Raw genomic sequence first — 19,406 nt, 5'->3', positions numbered from 1 at the left:
CTATTGTGCACCGCCACAGCAGCACAAAGGAGCCTTTTTGGAGGCAAAAATCATGTCCCATGTTTTCCTTCAGGGTTTATTTTATTGTGCTCTAATGAGACCTAGTTAGCTTATAAAAAAAGGCCACAAACCCAATTCTGAACACGCCACACACAATCAAATCATTCACTCTTTTTTATTTATTTAATGCTTTGAAGATACGAATGCCTTTCTTAAAGAACAGTGGTGAAAAACATCATTCAAAAGGTCTATCTGGAATAATTTTGAATTCAATTAAATTCTTCAGTCGTGTTACACAGTCTTCATTTACAAAAAATATATAAATATTATTTGAAGACAACCCATCTATAAATGTTTGTGCAAGTGAATGATAACAGTCTCATAGCTGTATTCTTCAGCTTGGAAGTATGAAAGCAGCTAATATATTCTGCTGAAGTATTACGTACACAAAGTTACATAATGTTACTGGAATCTAAGCTTGACATTTTCAGATATTAATGTTATTATTGTACTAACTTAAAACACTGAAATAAAAAACCGAAAGAACTATTCAATCTACCAACAGATTTCATCTCCCAAAACGTATTGGTTAATTACAGTAGTAGATCACCAATTGCAAGATCAATATTAAAGTACTGACTTAGTCATAATGCCATTCCCCTGTTATCTACTGTATAAAACCTTAGGAAAAACTCAGAAAAAACCATGAAGCTTTACTGCAAGAGAAATTAATGCAAGAAATGGTGTTTTTAAGTACTGCAGAGATATGAAGCATTGCAACCTCACAGCCTGCTAAGGAGCAACATCTGCACTTAATTTTAACTTGACGTGCTTCAGATCTCATATTCATATAGGTATTTAATGATCCAAATATAATGGTCCTATATAGAATAATTACTTATATGAAGGAGCAAACTTCAGATGTATTCCTTTTAGAAAGATGCTTTAAGAGAAAACTTGCTCTGGTTCTAACAATGAATATTTCCTTTTAACAATTAAAATGCTTTAGGGTGGGGGGAAGTAATCAACCTCAAACCTTAAGTACAGTATGTAGACAATGAAACTTAATGTTACTCCTTTTTGACAGACTCCTTGTGTCTTCCTCCCTCCCAGTATAGCCAATACAAGGAAAATAGATAGAGTGCAAAGCAAACCATTAAATCATAGTGGTAGATGGTTACAACAAATACAACAAACAAGAGGAAATAAAAGATTCTGTAACTGATATGCTTTAAAACTAGAGACTCACTAGGTAAACTATGTGTTTCGCTTTTCTGGTCAGAAATATCTGAAGAATCAGAAATGTGCTGGTTTTCGTGCTCTGAGTCATCAGACCAGTTTAATATTTTCCCCTCAGTTATTAAACCTTCAGATTCAGAGCTTGTCTCTTCTATTTCTTCAGTAGGCTCACTAATTAAAATCATTGGCCCTAATGACTCCTCTTGTCTGAACTCTGTTTGATGGAAACACTGGCCTATATTCCTTTCTCTTTCATCACTTGAAGTCAACATGTCCGAAGTCTCAAGAACTTCTTTGTGTTCAACCTCAGCAGAGGTGTTTTTATTAATACATGTCATTTCGCTTGGTAGGTTGAAATAATATCCTGACTCAGCAGAAATATTGGCAATGGATTTGAATGCAGGGGCTGTATATGGATGCTCTGTATTTTCTACCTCAGCAGTAACCACCTCAATAGACTCTTCAGAAGTTGTCACTGGAGAGCTTTCATAATGACAACTGGGCACAATATTTGTATCAGAGAGTGGTGTTTTTGTTTCACCTTTGGCACCTGAATGGGAAAGTGTTCCAAAAATGTTTTTTTCCTTATGACGTTCTTCAGCTTCGTCACTGTACAAACACTGCTCGGGATTTGGGGGAGCTTTCAGTGATTCTTCTGAATATAAATCCTGCTCCAAACCTGCTTTTCCTTCTATAGCAGAAGCCCGTAATCTTTCCTCTACAGGTGGATTATTTCCAATGTCATGTTCTGCTTTGGAAACTTTTTCCTTGGTATTGCATACAGACATCATTTCGCCTTGCAGTGTTTCACGTACATGTGCATTATAAATATCTAAAACTGATTCCTTTTCAAATTCAGTGTCATATAATACACCCACTGTATTGCGTTGACAAAGAGTATAATGTGAACCATCATTTCTCCCTTCATGTGTATCAAACGCTGTTTCCTTTTCCTCTGTGGGCCTGTCACTTACTGCAGTCTCTTGAGGTAGCTTAGCAATTACTGCTTTTTCACTAGCAGACATTTTTTCTGAAGCACTTTCTGATGTTGTTTTAATTATATAAGCTGTACCTGCTTCTGCTTCCTCTGTATTACCATGTTCAGCTACAGAAGACTTTTCACACCTCACTGTTTCTTGGCAGGTAAACAATTCTTCTGTGGAAGTAACATTCAAATACCTTGTCTTATCCCTCATTCCCAACATGACTTCACCATCTGTTTGCTCTTTAATCTGTTCTGTTCTATTTATCTCACTCTCTCTTTCTACTGGTTGACTTCCTGAAACACTCCACCTTTGATTTTCACACAGTACCCTGCTCTGATCATCTGTAACCATGCTGTCTGATTTCTCAATTTGAAGTTGACAAGAATCTGTCTCCAAAATATTTTTGTTTGTTGGGAAATTATCTTGGCTGTACATTCGTTCCTCAAAAAGCTTATGATCATTCTCCTTAATATCAAGCGTATCCTCTGGGTTCAATGACATAATACTTGTAGCTCTTGCTTTGCCAGTTGTCACTGCAAAGACTTGGTAACCAGTGGGGAAAGTAGTCATTTTACTCTGAATAGCATCAGGGTATCTACTGTCTGTTTTCCTCAAGTTATCACTTAACTCACTGTATTCCTCTTTCCCTTGTTTGCCTTCAACAGAGCTTGTGATTTCTTTTCCTCGACTTCTGTTGTCAGAGCTTCCCCTATCTTTTAGCCAAGTAAACTCTTTGAATTCATGAGTGTCTTCAGGTCTTCTTTCATCAGCTACATGGGAAATCATATGGTCTTCTGCTTGTGAAGACTTGGCTTCATGTATATTATCTGACGCTGATGGCAATGTTGTGGTTTTTGTGTCAGTAATATATTTTCCCTGAACACTGAAAAGTTTCAGAGCTATGGTGTCAACACTCTCCTGCTCTTTAATTAGTCCTAACTCATCTAACTTGATTTCTTCCTCCTCTTTTCCTATATCAGTGTTATAGTCTTTCTTTGATACTTTCACCACAACTTCTTTTTCTGTATATGGGCTTTTCGAGGAATCTATTGAGATATCAGAATGTGCAAAAGCCTCAGCATATAGATCTCCTCTAAAATGTACCTGATCTTTGCTTAAAATCGTCTCACCTTTTTCTTCATGTTTGTCACTGTCTGGCAATACTGACGCTAGCATTAGGTGAGATGGTTGCAGAATGTGTCGCTCTGGAGCTGGATTAGCATTGTCATCCAGTGCTTCGGTTACGCATGTATTTAATTGCATTGATTCATCATCCTCTGAAGAAATTGTTTCTGGTCTCATTTCACAGGCCTCTTTGTAGATATCAGCATCATCGTCACTGATGAATAACCGCTCCATCATTTCGCTTCCTGAGGCACTATCTGTTTCACCTTTTGAAATATCTACATGGCTCATTCCTTGTCTGCTTAAGACAGTATCTTTAATATGGATAGTCACATTTTGCATTGTTCCAGGCAAATATTCCTGTGATAAAAGCATTTCACTGGTACCAATGCATTCCAAAGGCTGCTCACTATTGTTTACAGTGCCTGCAGTAATTTCCTCTGCTAATGGCTGACTATAATCATATCTTATGGAATACTTGTTGTTATCATGTAATTCTTCTCCTAGCTCTTGTAAAGTATTTTCTGAAGGGGGGCTGATAGGCACAGGCTGCCTGAGCAAGTCAGTGCCAGTTTCCATAAGTGTTAGCTTATTCTCCAGTCCTTGGGTTTCATTTGGAAAATTAACTGGCTCTGTTGTGTATAAATTCCTTTCATCTCTGGAAGAAGTACCTCTAGTTCTTGTGAACTGCTGACTTAGCTGAAACAATAGAATAGAAAAGAATCATCAGAATGAGCTCTATAAAAATATTCAAAATGAATAAGGCAGGCTTTCATTATGGAAAGTTTTGTTTTCGGTTTCAAAGCTTTTATGGAAACATGTTCCGAACAATTTGCAAAATGTGCATTGTATGTAGTTTTTAACATATGTAATGAGCTTTATAGTAAGTCTGAAAGGAGCAGGACATCAATAGTATTCAGAAGGCTGTTTCTTTATTCATGAATTCAGTAAGCTGCAAGTGCATTTTATACAAATGAAACCTAAAGAGAATATTCTTTAAATGGGAGGCTAATTAATTCTCTGCACATTCAGTTCTAGGGTTGTGGGGTTTTGTTTGTTTGTTTGGGTTGTTTTGTTTTGTTTGTAGTGAGAGCATTGATACAGCACATCAAAGCCTGGTAACATTCAGTATTGTCCAGTAAAACAAAGACATATTGCACACTGACAAATACCATTAGAATTATCTTTGCTTCATTTCTCTTAGGAACCATTGCAGGCTTCAAACCAGAATGTTTTTAGACAATTTGGTAAGGCAGACTTTGGAAATGAGATTAGTGAAGTAAAAGGCCAGAAACGAATCATTCTCCTTCCCTAGCTCCCAAATATCATATTGTATTATTCAACTGTGCCTGCTTGTCATTGCACTCTCTCCTCACTTTCGGATACTCACACTGATAGCTCCATGCTGATCAATTAGAGGATAGCTTCTCGGGCACCCTTTGTTACATTTACACTTGCTGTAGATATCCCCATTACAATTTCTCTTATTAATATGTTTTCTGCAAAGCCACTGCAAACTATTAATAGTAAAACGTCACTCAAAGAAAAGTGAGGGAGCTAATGTCTCTGCAAATTCTGTTTTAATGACCCTCTGCCAACTGGTGCTCAAATGTATTTGAGCTCTTCGGTGATGCCAACTGTCAGGATTTAACAGTGAGATGCCTGTGTTTTTTTTTTTTTGCTTCTCATAACTGACATTTGCATGATCTCAATAATTATATGCAAATCTTACGATTTTCCCTTCTTCTCACATAAGGCTCATGTTACTTGTCAACTGCACAGCTGTCTTGTGAGCCAATGCCTGTGGGTTTCAAAGATTTGGTTGTATTTCCATCTATTATAGATCTTCATTGTTTAATTCATTAAAGAGTGCATAGTACAAATTAACATCTAAATTATAGCTTCCCTCTTCATTTATTGTATGGACGATCTCTGTAATTTATAAACAAACTGTTATATTTGAACCTGCTCATTGTAATAGGGTAAATTGAGAACAAGTATGTGATTTTTAGGGCCTTTTTAAAAAAATTATGTTTTTTTTTTTTTTTTTTTTACAAATAAGGAGATGTTGATTTTTCAGGCAGTAAGAGCTCCCACAATAGGTGACAACTTTGAACTTTCTTAAAGTTAGAGCTAAGAAAATTTCATACTTAAGTGTGAGGAAATAATTCTCCTCCCTATCAAAAAGACTGAGCGGCACTCCTCTTCCTCTCTGGTCTGATTCAGCATTCACATTTTCACAGGCAATAGCCATTTTAAACTATGATTATGAATCTATATACCCCAAAAACATAAGCTCAGAACAGACACCGAAAATAATAGATGGCTGTATGTGTCTCATTTACTGCCATTTCTTCCTTCATGGTGCAAAATGCAAGCCAAACCATAAAAATCCCCAAATAGATTGAATGTTCACCAAATGTGAAATTTATGATAACAAATGTAATACTAAATACAGGTCTAGAAAAGTCTACTGTAATAGTTATATAATTTTTCCTCTTAAAATTTTAAAAATTGGAATTTTGTTCATATAGTGTATTATATAGTTAATCTCTGAAACATCTGTAAGGCTAACAGTACCATAAATACAGGAATTTTACAAAACATTAAGTGTTTATGTTAAGTATATACTCATCACAGAGACTAGGAAGTGAGATCTTTGGAAGGTCACTGTTCTAATTCTTTGACACTGTCACTTAGATCCTCTGGTAAGGAAGTAAGAGAGAGAAATCATTAATTTAAGACCACAAGAACGTAATGAAATTTACTGAAATCACCTTCTATTATTGATTCAGAGGGAGATACAATGAAAATACAGACCCTGGTTTTAAATTTGTAAATTAGTACATCAGTCAGTTCTGTTAAAAGGGGCTTTTTCACCACCTTTGATGTGTAAATGGATTCATATCATCTAACACTGTGGATATAATTGTATAACACTTACCAGCAACTCTAATTCTTTTTCATTATCTTCCTTATTATCTTCATTGCATTCAACATTTATATCTTTTACATTTTCACGACGTGGTTCAATGTCTTTGTCCTTCTCATGTGAATAAACAATTTTGGGGATGTTTGCCTCTGAAGAGTTAACAAAAATATACTTTAACAGCCTTTGGACTGTTTGTTACATTATCTATTTTAATTAACATGTGCAATAAGGAAGAACTAATTAAACTGGCTGTTGTACCTGAAGTCCTTGAATTATTCCATATGTCTTCATCAGATAGTGCCAATATTTCTTCTTTGCTGTTAAATGCAAAAGAAACTTAATGTGTTATTCTGCAACAATTATTGTTCCAAATCCTTTTAGACCTAAACCTAAAGACAGCTAGTTAATGATGCAAAATCTTTTATGTGATTTGAAATTCGGCAGAAATATAACCTTGCTGATCACAATTTTGTAAAAGAATTTTTTTTGTAATGATGTGACATTAACCCTTGGTGAGAGAAGGAATTGATTGAGACATGCTAGTGAATGAAATTTACTGAAATCACCTTCTATTGTTGATTCAGAGAGAGATACAATGAAAGCACCTAAAGATAAATGCTGAGTGCCCACTTCAATGGGTGTTGATGGCACTTAGGATCAGGCCCTTGTAGGGATGTAATCTCAGGGGAAAAAATAGAAAGGACAAATATAAATTATTATATCAGTTGTGGATTCCATCTCCATGAGACAGAACATTTTTATGTTGGTCTCAGTGATTAAGTTTTGTGAATTGCAAGACCAGTTGTGGGTACTGGAAATGGCTTTCTAATATTTTTCAATTAACCTTTTTTCTGTTTCATTTTACTCAAACTTCATTCAGTTGAACTGATATAACATTACTTCTGTCACCAAAAAATTCCTTAATTCAGAAGGAGGATGATACATTTATACTATGTTAAAAAAATTTAGACATCTACTGTCATCACCTTTTCACAAAATCCTGCCTTTACGTCTCTAGGAACAGAGGAATTAACATCATAGAAATGTAGGATTGGAAGAAACCTTGATAGGTGATCTAGTCTAGTCCCCTGCACTGAGGGAGGACTAAGTAGCATCTAGACCATCCATGAGAGGAGTTTGTCTAATCTGTGCTTAAAAATCTCCAATGATGGACATTCCACAATCTCCCTAGGTAATTTGTTCCAGTGCTTAACTTCCTTTACTGTTAGAAAGTTTTTCCTAATGTCTAACCTGAATCTCCCTTTCTGCAATTTAAACCCATTGCTTCTTGTTCTCAGTGGTTAAGCCCATTACTTCCTGTCCTCAGTGGTTAAGAACAATTTATCACCCTCTTCTTTATAACAACCTTTTATGTACTTGAAGACTGTTGTCATGTCTCCCCTCATTCTTCACTTCTCCAAACTAAACAAACCTGGTTTTTTTTCTATCTTTCCTCAGAGATCATGTTTTCTAGACCTTTAATAATTTTTATTGCTCTCCTCTGGACTTTCTCCAATTTGTCCACATCTTTCCCGAAGTGTGGCACCAAGAACTGGATACAATACTCTAGTTGAGGCCTAATCAGTGCTGAGTAGAATGGAAGAATTACTTCTCATGTCTTTTCTTACAACACTCCTGCTAATACATCCTGGAATGATGTTCCCTTTTTTTTGCAATAGCATTACATTCTTGACTCATATTTAGTCTGTGATCCACTATAATCCCAGATCCTTTTCTGCAGTACTCCTTCCTAGGCAGTCTTTTCCCATTTTGTATGTGTGCAACTGATTATTCCTTCCTAAGTGTAGTAGTTTGCATTTGTCCTAATTGAATTTCATCCTATTTACTTCAAACCATTTCTTCAGCTTGTCCAGATCATTTATAATTTTTTAATCCTATCCTCCAAAGCACTTACAACCCCTCCAAGCTTGGTATCATCTGCAATCTTTATAAGTATACTCTCTCTGCCATTATCTAAATCATTGATCAAGATATTAAACTAAACCAGACCCAGGACCGATTCCTGCAGAATCCCACTCTAGATACCCTTCCAGTTTGACTGTGAACCACTGATAGCTATACCAACCAGTTGTTCACCCACCTATAGTAGGTTCATCTAGGCTATATTTCCCTATTTGGTTTATGAGGTCATGTAAGGCCAGTTGAGGTATATCACATCTACTACTTCCCCCCATTCACAAGGCTTGTTACACTGTCAAAGAAGGATATTAGGTTGGCTTGACATGATTTCTTCTTGACAAATCTATGTTGACTGTTATTTATCACCTTTTTTTCTTCAAGGTGCTTACAAATTGATTGTTTGATTATTTGCTCCATTCTCTTTCCAATTACTGAAGTTAAGCTGGCTGGTCCATAATTCCCTGGGTTGTCCTGAGTTCCCATTTTATAGATAAGTACTATATTTGCCCTTTTCCAGTCTTCCACAAGTTCTCAAAGATGATTGCTAATGGTTTAGTGATCTTTTCAGTTAGTTCCTTAAGTATTCTAGGATGTATTTCATCAGGTGTTGCCAACCTAAAGACATCTAATTTGTCTAAGTAATTCTTAATTTGTTCTTTCCCTACTTTAGCTTCAGAACCTACCCCAGTTACACTGATGTTCATGTGCCATTCTGGATTGTACGAAGGATCAGAGCGTTTAAGATATTAATAATCTGGAGATAACTCTGTTAAATAAGAAACTGAATCACAGAGAGTTTAATGGCCATGTTTTCAGCCATCCATTTACTGAGCCTCCACTTATGTACAATCCAAAAGTAGACACACACAGACAGACTGCCACACTTTGCAGGATGAAACACCTCAAAACACATTCAAACATTTCTAATATTGTGCCTGCAAATGTTAAAGTGCACAACCACAAACTACATAGATAGCATTTGTGGAGGGCAAATTCTAATACCTGCATGTATAAACGGAACCCAAAATAAAAAAAACTTTCAAGAAAGAGAAATGTTTCATTTTGAAATGGCAGAAACAAAACATTTCAACTTTTTCAAAATATTTCCCCCTTTTTCTTTTTCTTTTTTTTTGGCCAAAACTATATGCTGAATTTGACCAAAATTTGCAAATAGTTTTGGTGCTGCAAAAAAATTCATTTTTCAGCAAATGTACTGATATCTGTGACAAGCCTGAGGAAAGAACTAAGATATTCTGTCTTCTTCTCCTATGCCTTATCCACAAGAACCTATCATACAAATGATACATTTTTAAAATGTTAATTTTCCAAAGTCAGACAGCTGGGACAACCTGAATTCTGGCATTTCCTAACTTTTGAGTGCTTGACTTTCAACCTTAATGTTGAAACAACGTTTTGAAGTAGTTTTGTATGTAATTTTCTAGGTTTAAAAACAATCTGAAAAAAAAAATTCCATTGTGTGAAGTATTATGACATGGGTCATCAAATGAGTTTGAAACCAAGGTCTTTAGATTCACAACACACCCACTTGAGTGAAAAGAACAACCCATAGCAGTATCAGGCTGTTATACTCTTTGTGGCTATAAGGAACCAGAGGAAACATAACACACACTTTGTTTACATGTTTAAAGGACAAAACTACCTATTTTTCCTAACTTTCTTCTGAGAAATGGATGAATTGCTTTTGCTGAAATTTATTTTAAAAATTCAACCTAAGGCAGAGAGCAAACATGGAAATCTTCAGACAAAATGGTTAAAGATTGGCAAAGTTATAAGCAGCTGAAAACAGGAGCGTATAATGGAAAGTGTTAGGCAACATTACTCTAGGATCGCTACCAACTTCACATATAGTATATATTAAAAAAACCCTTTAAACTCCCCAGTTATTCACTGGATATATACAAACTTAAATGATAAATAAGTACATTGGAAAACTAAACTACTTAAAATCCAAACCCTAGTCTTCCTTCCTTTACATGTGACAACTTGATTCAGGGTTCTGTGTTTCTCCTGTGATACATATAAGGACTTCAGTTAATACCTAAAGCATATAAATCATTAATTAGGTAACATCTACACTACAGCCCCATCGATTTAGTGGGTCTAGTGAAGACCTGTCAAATTAACAGCAGATCACTCTCCAGTCGACCCCTGTACTCTACCCTCAACGAGAAGAGTAAGGTAAGTCGACGGGAGAGTTTCTCCCTTCGATCCCCGGGATGTAGACCCTGCGGTAAGTCGACCTAAGGTACGTTGACTTCAGCTACGTTATTCATGTAGCTGGAGTTGCGTAGCATAGGTCGACTTACCGCGGTAGTGTAGACATAGCCTGAGTCTGCCATGCCTCCAGCCTTCTTTCAAGTTCATCCTTAAACTATACTTCTTCTAAAAAGCCTACAAATATTAGTCATCTCCAGGGAGAAATGGTAATTAGATGGGAGAAAATGTCTATTACCAAGAAGGGATATTAAAAGTCACCATACGGTCTCACTGCTTTTCATTGCATCCATTTCCCCTTCCACTGTTTGTACATTGTTTATCTAGACTGTAAGTCCATCAGGCTATCAACCAATACTTCATACTCACCTAGAAAGTGCCTAGCTCACTATTGGGGTTATATAAACAATATAAAATATAAATAAAATAAATAAATAATGCAGCTCCTGTTTTATGTATTAATGATCTCATTGTTTATTGCAGGAGACTAACAGGACTCTACATGCATCTCCCCATGTCTTGGTAGCCACAAAGCCTCTGTTCACTTTCAAAATAGACTCATAGACTCTAAGGCCAGAAGGGACCATCATGATCATCTTGTCAGACTCCTGCACATTGCAGGCCACAGACCCTCACCCACCCACTCCTGTGATAGACCCATAACCTCTGGCTGAATTCCTGAAGTCCTCAAATCACAATTTAAAGACTTCAAGTTACAGAACACCCACCATTTACACTAGTTTAAACCTGCAAATGAACCATGTCCTATGCTGCAGAGGAAGGTGGAAAAAAAGCTCTACCAATCTGACTCGGGGGGAAATTCCATCCTGATCCCAAATATGATGGTAAATTGAACCCTGAGCATTCCAGCAAGACCCAACAGCCAGACACCTGGGGAAGAATTCTCTGTAGTAACTCAGAGCCTCCCACTTGTTCTTTCCTTGTTTTCTTCTTATTTATAAGGTTATAGAACCTTTTATTGTTGTTTTCAATTTCCTTTTCAAGGTCCAACTCTGCATGGCTTTTGGCAGTTCTCAATTTTCCCCTACAGTTTCTGATCTCCAAGAGGTAACTTTCCTCTCTGATCCATCTGATCTCCCATTCCTTGTAGGCTTTCTGGTTTCTCTTAACAACCTGTTTGAGATGCTTGCTCATCCAGCTTGGCTTGCAACCCTTCCCTATGATTTCCCCCCCTTGCTTGGGATGCAGGCTTCAGATAGTTTCTGCAACTTTGACTTAAATAATTCCAAGCCTCCTCCACATTCAGATCTGTGAGTTCTTTGGTTCAGTCCACTTCACTAACAAATTCCCTTAATTTTAAAAAAATTGCCCTTTTGAAATCAAGGACACTAGTTGCAGATATATTTTTGTTTATCCTTCCATTTAGATTAAACTGAATTAGCTCATGATCACTTGAACCAAGGTTGTCTCCTACAACCAGTTCTTCTATGAGCTCCTTATCACTCACCAATCCCAAATCTAAAATGGCATCACTTCTTGTAGGTTCAGTGACTATTTGGTATTCCTTTTAATCAACATATGTTTAGATAATGATATGGAGCCAGAAAAGGCCAGGGGAATACCCATGTGGAGTTTCCACTCAGATGGGAAGTCTATGGGGCAGCATGAATGGGTAGGTGTCTTGGAGTATGTCTACACTGCATTTTAGAACATGCAGCAGCGTGTCTCAGAGCCCCATGGGCTTGCACTATGGTGCTAAAAGCAGTTGAGTAGCTATTTAGGCTTGGGCTCTGAAACCTACCCTCCTCCCCAGGGTTCAGAGCCTGACCTCCAGCCTGAACATCTATACAGCTGTTTTTAGAGCCATAGCCTGAGCCCCACAAGCCCGAGTCAGTAGCCCTGGGCTCTAAGACTCACTGCCACAGGTTTTAAAAAGCAGTGTAAATGTACCCTTAGCATCCCAACTCCACAGATCTTGGGGATCTATGTGGGTAGGTTGTCTCAGTCATGTGAATGCAGATGCATCTTGTGTTGGGGAGTGTATCCTACACAAGCTCCGAAAGGGTGATGTGGGCCTGAGATAGCAATTAACATACCAGGCTGCACCTGGACCAAGAGCCAGGCTTACTGAGGATGAAGCCCAGCTGGGGAGGGGCAGGGAGAGAACTACAAACAGAGGAAGTTGAGAGCAGAAAGATCTGGAACTTCATAGGAGAGTGTCATTAGCCCAACCCTTTAAAACAGCATCATAAATGACCTTCCAAAGATGATGAGTACAGGCACAGGCATCACATTATTTGCTGATGATTCTACTAAAGGAATCAAAAGCAGAAACCTTGAAATGCCACCAAAAGAATCAATAAGGCACTTCAGAGGAGTACAGAATGAGGAAACAAGTGGGGCTGCAAGTTCCCCATTGACAAAACTAAGGGAATGATCTTCACAACATGGAAGATTACAAAAAAGTAAAATTATAAATACAGCAGATAAGTATAGTGAAAAAGAAACAAACTCGTAGGTGTGATATTTGATAACAAGATCATCTGGAGGGACCATACTGAAGATATTATAGATAAGTGAAAAGGAAGAATCAGCTTACTTATAAGCAAATATGGAAGCTCGAGGGGAGCAGATAAGAAAATGGTGATAATACTATTTGGAGGGCTAATCAGATCTATTACTGAGTATGGCTGGCAGGCCTTTAGGTCAGTGTAGATAACAAATCTGAGAAAACTAGACTGTATCCAAGCACAGTCATTGCAGACAGCATGTGGTGCCTTCATTATTATGACTCTGTGTGTGATGCAGTTAGCCACCAGAGAAATGCTTATCACTCTTCGAATGAAGTGCCTAGACTTAACCTTTTGGGCCAAACCACTAGGTAACAGTGAAGATGATAAAACTAAGTTAATATATGCTGATTGTTGCATATTAAGTGGAAACCAAGTAGGACAGAAACTCAAAATTCCTCATGTAAGTAAGGTAAAGAAGTGGATAAAGGATCTCAGTGAAAAGAAAGGCTTAAAAGAACCAAAAATCTATAGTTATGGGAAAATACTCTATCACTGGAAAACAATCCCCTCAAGACAGACATGGAATTATATAATAAGCAAAAGCAAAAGAATGATAAATCAATATATCTGTGAGAAGTGGGGACGCTATTGCCAAATGTATTCTGACGGCTCCAAAGAGGAAGGAATGGGTAGAGTGGGAACAGCTTTCTGTGTGCCCACATTTGGGGTCAACAAAACCGTAAAACTAACTATCTTTATCTCTGTCTTTACGGCTGAGCTAACAGGGACATTGCTACCACTAACTTGGCTTTTAGATGTGCAGCCAGCTGCCATGACCATCCTGTCTGATTCCTTATCAATGTTGCAGGTACTATATAATGGCAAGTCTGACAGCAGAAATGATATACTTAATGAAATATTACTGCTAACAACTGAATTAGCACAACTGGATATGACCATAGCAATAGCATGGATCCCTGCACATGTAGGGATAGCTGGCAACAAATTGGCAGACAAAGAGGCTAAAAATGCTATTAAGTAGGAACAAGTTGACCTAGAGATCCCCTTAAGCAAACTGGAATTTAAACACTTAGTCAAAAATAAGCTAAGGAAGGAATGGCAAGAACTGTGGGCACATGAAACAAAGGGGAAAAAAATTCATGAAGTATGCCCAGTAGTTGAAATAGTTGATATAATCCAAGACCCTGAGAGAAAGAGTAAAGTACCTCTATTTGGAATTTTAACAGGTCATTGTAGATTAAATAGTAATCTATTTGTAATAAACAAACATAAGGATGGACTATGCAAAACATGAAAGGTCCAGGATCTGACAGATCATCTCTTATGGAATTGTAAAGATTGTACCAGTGAAAGGAGATGCTTATATGGAAAACTCAGAAGCCTCAGAAACACAATTTTCTTTGCAACACCGATCCAGAATATAAGAAAAATGGGGCACAATTACAAAAGCAATTCTGCAATTCTTTAGGAATACTGTGAATGGTGACAGGTTATGACTTAAAGTCTATTTACAAAGTCGAGTGAATGGCAGTCATAGACTCAGGAATTGAGTCTGCTGTGCCCAAAACCCAGGAAAAAGAAGGGGGATGCAGGGAGAATAGCTGCAGTCACTTTCTGGGATGACAGAGAGACATTGAGAGGGACAAGGAGGAAACCCAGGGGGGACACTGAACTCTGGGATCTTCTCCTGAGTACAGAAGCCTGGGAGGAGACCAGAAGAGAAGTGAAACAGCTGCTGGGTGCAAAGCAGGCTCCAGTGGTACACCCTGGAAAAAGGGCCTTGTCCAGACTTCCAGGGAGAGAGCTCTGGGAAATGTTTAGTGGAAGACCAACAGGAGGAATTGAAGAAGCATGAAAGGCCAAGCCCAAGGAAAATGGCTTGAGTTTGTACATTTTATTTTGTCAAGGGATTCAGTGAGAGGGCCCTGAGAGTCCCAGCTCTGAGAGAAGGGTGAGCCTAGAGAGGTTGTGGGGCAAAAAGTTCTGAGAAAGACTGAGTAGGGAGGCAGCAGTGAGGAGCTGGATGGAGCAGCCCGTGGCTGCTAGTTTTATGGTCTCTGGACTGTAACCCAGTGTAGTGGGAGGGCCCAGGTTCCCCTACCTACTACTGGTATGGTGTGTGAGGCCAGAGAAAGGTACAAGGATGATAGAGAGTCCTGAGAAAAGGATGTGAGGGCCACAGGGCCAAGAGTTGGGGCTGAAAACCTGATACAAAGTCTTGGGCTTTGGTTTGTGGAACTTTTTGTTATCCAAAAAGGGGTGGACTTAAATCATTTCCTGCCTGGAGGGCTAAGTAGTGGGAAAAGGCAGACCACTGGAAGACAAGAGTGACTATTGGCAGGGTGCACCAGATGGGGAGAACACCAATGTGCCACTCCTAGCCATGAGGAGACACTCTAGTGGTGAGTCCTCTCCTCTTCTCATATCCACATGGAGGTCCCTCCATAATGCTCAGCTGACATCCTCCTCCCATCACCTTCCCCCATTTCATTTTAACAGCTTGGCTACTTGAAGAGACACACTACCAATGGCTGACTAACTCCTTCCATGGCTGCTACTCTAAATAGCATTAAATCCCATTTGACTATAGGATCTAATGCAACAGAGAGTAGCTGCCCCTTCCTCCTCTTCTCCTGCCCATTGCCTACCCCCAAATTCCATGGAGTTCTGGCAGATGAGCTGTCCTGGGGTCGTAGGAAAGATATGAATGATGGTGCAGAATTAGCACTCTCCCATAGAATACAACTCGGTCCCCTCTGCTGGTAGAAGGGGAAGGGACAATCAAGTTCTTAAACAGCAAAACACAACTTAGTTTCCAATGGAGATACACATTTGGAATGCAAATCTAGGATTTTCAAAGAGTTTCATCCTGACTATCCTTGGGTTTTGAATTTTCAGTGAGAGTACTTAGCACTGCCCAAATGGGAACCCCCCTGAATTCTTTGGCAGTATTTCAGCCACTATGACAAACAGCTAAACATCTCAAGGAGTATGGGTTACAGCAAATTCTGCCTTTGTGAGTTCAGCCTTTTTTCCTTCTTAAAATAAATGAAGTACATCTCTAATGAAGTATATCAGGATCTTAAGGCACACCACTGTATATACAAAAGATGCTTATGAGCATATGATTCATCCCTGTGATGAAACTCTCAATTGGCTCTTCTAAAGTTGTGTTGAAAGGATTTTCAGGGGTACACACTCACTTAATTTACAATAAGATTAACAATAGGGAGATTAGCGTGCAAAAGGGAGATTAGAGTGCAAAATTCTCTATTCTTTGTTTTTCATCTTGATTTCTGGATCACAGAATAATCGAGTACTTGATTTCTGATCTCTACTGCCATTTCCCAATATAGTTATGTATATATCTGAATGGATAGTTATACTTTCTGTGTGTTCTAATGTAACTCCTTTAATACAATCAATTAGAGTTACCTTCAAAGACCACCCAGAAGATTCAGCTAGTGCAACATGTGGTTGCCTGCCTCTTAAATGGTGCAGGTCAATATGAAAATATAACGCTTGTGATTTATTTGTTGCAATATCACATATCTGCTTCCAGGTACAATTCAAAGTACTATTTAATATCTATAATATACTGAATGTCTTAGGCCTGGCCTACACTATGAGTTTAATTCAAATTTAGCAACGTTAAATCGAATTAACCCTGCACCCGTCCACACAACGAAGCCATTTATTTCGAAATAAAGGGCTCTTAAAATCGATTTCTGTACTCCTCCCCGACGAGCGGAGTAGCGCCGAAATCGATATTGTCATTTCGAATTAGGGTTAGTGTGGCCGCAATTCGATGGTATTGGCCTCTGGGAGCTATCCCACAGTGCACCATTCTGACCGCTCTGGACAGCAATCTGAACTCGGATGCACTGGCCAGGTAGACAGGAAAAGCCCCACGAACATTTGAATTTCATTTCCTGTTTGCCCAGCACAGGAGGGCACAGGTGACCACAGAGAGCTCATCAGCACAGATAACCATGCAGGCCAATAATCAAAAAAGAGCACCAGCATGGACCGTACGGGAAGTACTGGATTTGATCGCTATATGGGGAGAGGATTTAGTGTTAGCAGAACTTCGTTCAAAAAGACGAAATGCCAAAACTTTTGAAAAAATCTCCAAGGGCATGATGGAGAGAGGCCACAATAGGGACTCAGAGCAGTGCCGCGTGAAAGTCAAGGAGCTCAGACAAGCCTATCAGAAAACAAAGGAGGCAAATGTTCGCTCCGGGTCAGAGCCGCAGACATGCCGCTTCTACGCTGAGCTGCATGCAATTCTAGGGGGGGTTGCCACCACTACTCCACCTCTGACCGTGAATTCCGAGGCGGGGGTAATCTCATCAGCCACACCTGAGGATTCTGTGGACGGGGAAGAGGAGGAGGAGGAGGACGAGCTTGCGGCGAGCACACAGCACTATGTTCTCCCCAACAGCCAGGATCTTTTTCTCATCCTGACTGAAGTACCCTCCCAAGCCTCCCAAGCCAGTACCCAAGACCATGACCCCATGGAAGGGACCTCAGGTGAGTTTACCTTTTAAAATATAAAACATGGTTTAAAAGCAAGCATTTTTTAATGATTAATTTGCCCTGAGGACTTGGGATGCATTCACGGCCAGTACAGCTACTGGAAAAGTCTGTTAACGTGTCTGGGGATGGAGCGGAAATCCTCCAGGGACATCTCCATGAAGCTCTCCTGGAGGTACTCCAAAAGCCTTTGCAGAAGGTTTCTGGGCAGTGCAGCCTTATTCCGTCCTTCATGGTAGGACACTTGACCACGCCATGCTAGTAGCAAGTAATCTGGTATCATTGCATGACAAAGCCTGGCAGCGTATGGTCCCAGTGTTTGCTGGCATTCAAGCAACATCCATTCTTTATCTCGCTATGTAATCCTCAGGAGAGTGATATCGCTCATAGTAACCTGGTTGAAATATGGGAATTTAATTAAGGGGACAGAGGTGGCCCTTCCTACAGGGCTGTTTGCCTGTGGCTGAAAAGAAATCCTTCCCTGTAGTAAGCCAAGCGCGGGGGGTGGGGGGAAGTTTGGCGCTAANGAATTGGCACTGAGCTTTTCGCCTTTGGCTAGCAGGGATCTTCCCTGATACCAGCCACGTGGTGGGGGAAGGGGGTACAGCGATCATCCCAGAGAATTGGATTGGGGGGGGTTAGTTTGTTTTCTGCTGCTGAAGGTTAACAGGAAAACTGCAGCACTCAATGGGCTTTGCTTGGTATGTGGGAAAGGAGGATGCAGAAGCCGAAAGACAATGGCTTACCATGGCCGCATGCAAGCCGAATTCTGTTGCCTGGACCTGCGTCTGTGATCTCTAGCAACAAAGCCACGGGCACTCAAGATTAAGAGGCAAAATGCGACCTTGCACAGAAATCACATGTGCTATGTAATGTGAATAGTGTTGTTCACCGTGAAAGAGTATAAGCATTGTTCTGTAAAATGTATCTTTTAAAAAAATTCTCTCCTTTTTTCCCTCCCTCCAGCAGCTGCAATTTTTTCAAGCCTCCCTCCTCCATCCCGAAGGCTATCTCAGATAAGGCGTCAGAAAAAGAGGACGCGAGACAAGATGTTTGCGGAAATCATGGAATCCACCCGCAATGAAAGAGCTCATCTGAATGAGTGGAAGGACACGGTTTCAAAGTATAGGAAAGATGCCAGTGAACATGAGTACAGGAGGGACCAACGTGAGGAGAGGAGAGACGCTCGAGATGAGAGGTGGCGGCAGGAAGCTCAGAGGAGGCAGGCTGCAACACTGGGGGTGCTGCGTGAGCAAACAGACATGCTCCGGCGTCTGGTGGAGCTTCAGGAACGGCAGCAGGATCACAGACTGGCACTACAGCCCCTGTATAACCCCCCTCTCCCCTCCCCATGTTCCATAGCCTCCTCACCCAGAACGCGGGGGGGGGGGGATGCTCCGTGCACCCTCCCACTCCACCCCAGTGCACAGCCCAAGCAAAAGGCTGTCATTATTTTAAGCTTTTTTTAGTGGCCTTTTCCTTCCCTCCGATCCTCCTCCCAAACCCCACCCAGGCTACCTTGTCAGTTCTCTCCCTCTTTTTATAATCAATTAATAAAGAATACGTGATTTTTAAACGATAGTGACTTTATTTCCTTTGAAAGCAAGCTATGATTGAAGGGAGAGGGTGGGTTGCCTACAGAGAATGAGTCAATAAAGAGGGCGGGTTTTCATCAAGAAACAAACAGAACTTTCACACGGTAGCCTGCCATTCATGAAAGTGGTTTTCAAAGCTTCTCAGATGTGCCGCGCTTCCTGGTGTGCTCTTCTAATCACCCTGGTGTCTGGCTGTGTGTAATCAGCAGCCAGGTGATTTGCCTCAGCCTCCCACCCTGCCATAAAGGTCTCCCCCTTACTCTCACAGAGATTGTGGAGCACACAGCAAGCAGCAATAACAATGGGGATATTGGTTTGGCTGAGGTCTGAGCGAGTCAGTAAA

General features: G+C 39.8%; 1 protein-coding gene across 1 annotated transcript in view; it reads right to left on the bottom strand.

Moving 5' to 3' along the window:
• Window positions 1-666: 666 nt before the first annotated feature.
• PPP1R3A (protein phosphatase 1 regulatory subunit 3A) overlaps window positions 667-19,406 on the bottom strand; it is a 43,621-nt gene continuing 24,881 nt past the window's right edge. Inside the window, exons 2-4 of the mRNA XM_034754048.1 lie at window positions 6,541-6,599; window positions 6,295-6,431; window positions 667-4,049 (exon numbers count right to left, since the gene is read on the bottom strand). Coding sequence (XP_034609939.1) covers window positions 1,071-4,049; window positions 6,295-6,431; window positions 6,541-6,599 — 3,175 coding nt within the window. The 3' untranslated portion in view covers window positions 667-1,070. The remainder of the gene's footprint in view (window positions 4,050-6,294; window positions 6,432-6,540; window positions 6,600-19,406) is intronic.

This window comes from Trachemys scripta, chromosome 1, assembly GCF_013100865.1.
Source record: "Trachemys scripta elegans isolate TJP31775 chromosome 1, CAS_Tse_1.0, whole genome shotgun sequence".
Lineage (NCBI taxonomy): Eukaryota > Metazoa > Chordata > Testudines > Emydidae > Trachemys > Trachemys scripta.
This window is presented reverse-complemented; position numbering and strand designations above follow the sequence as displayed.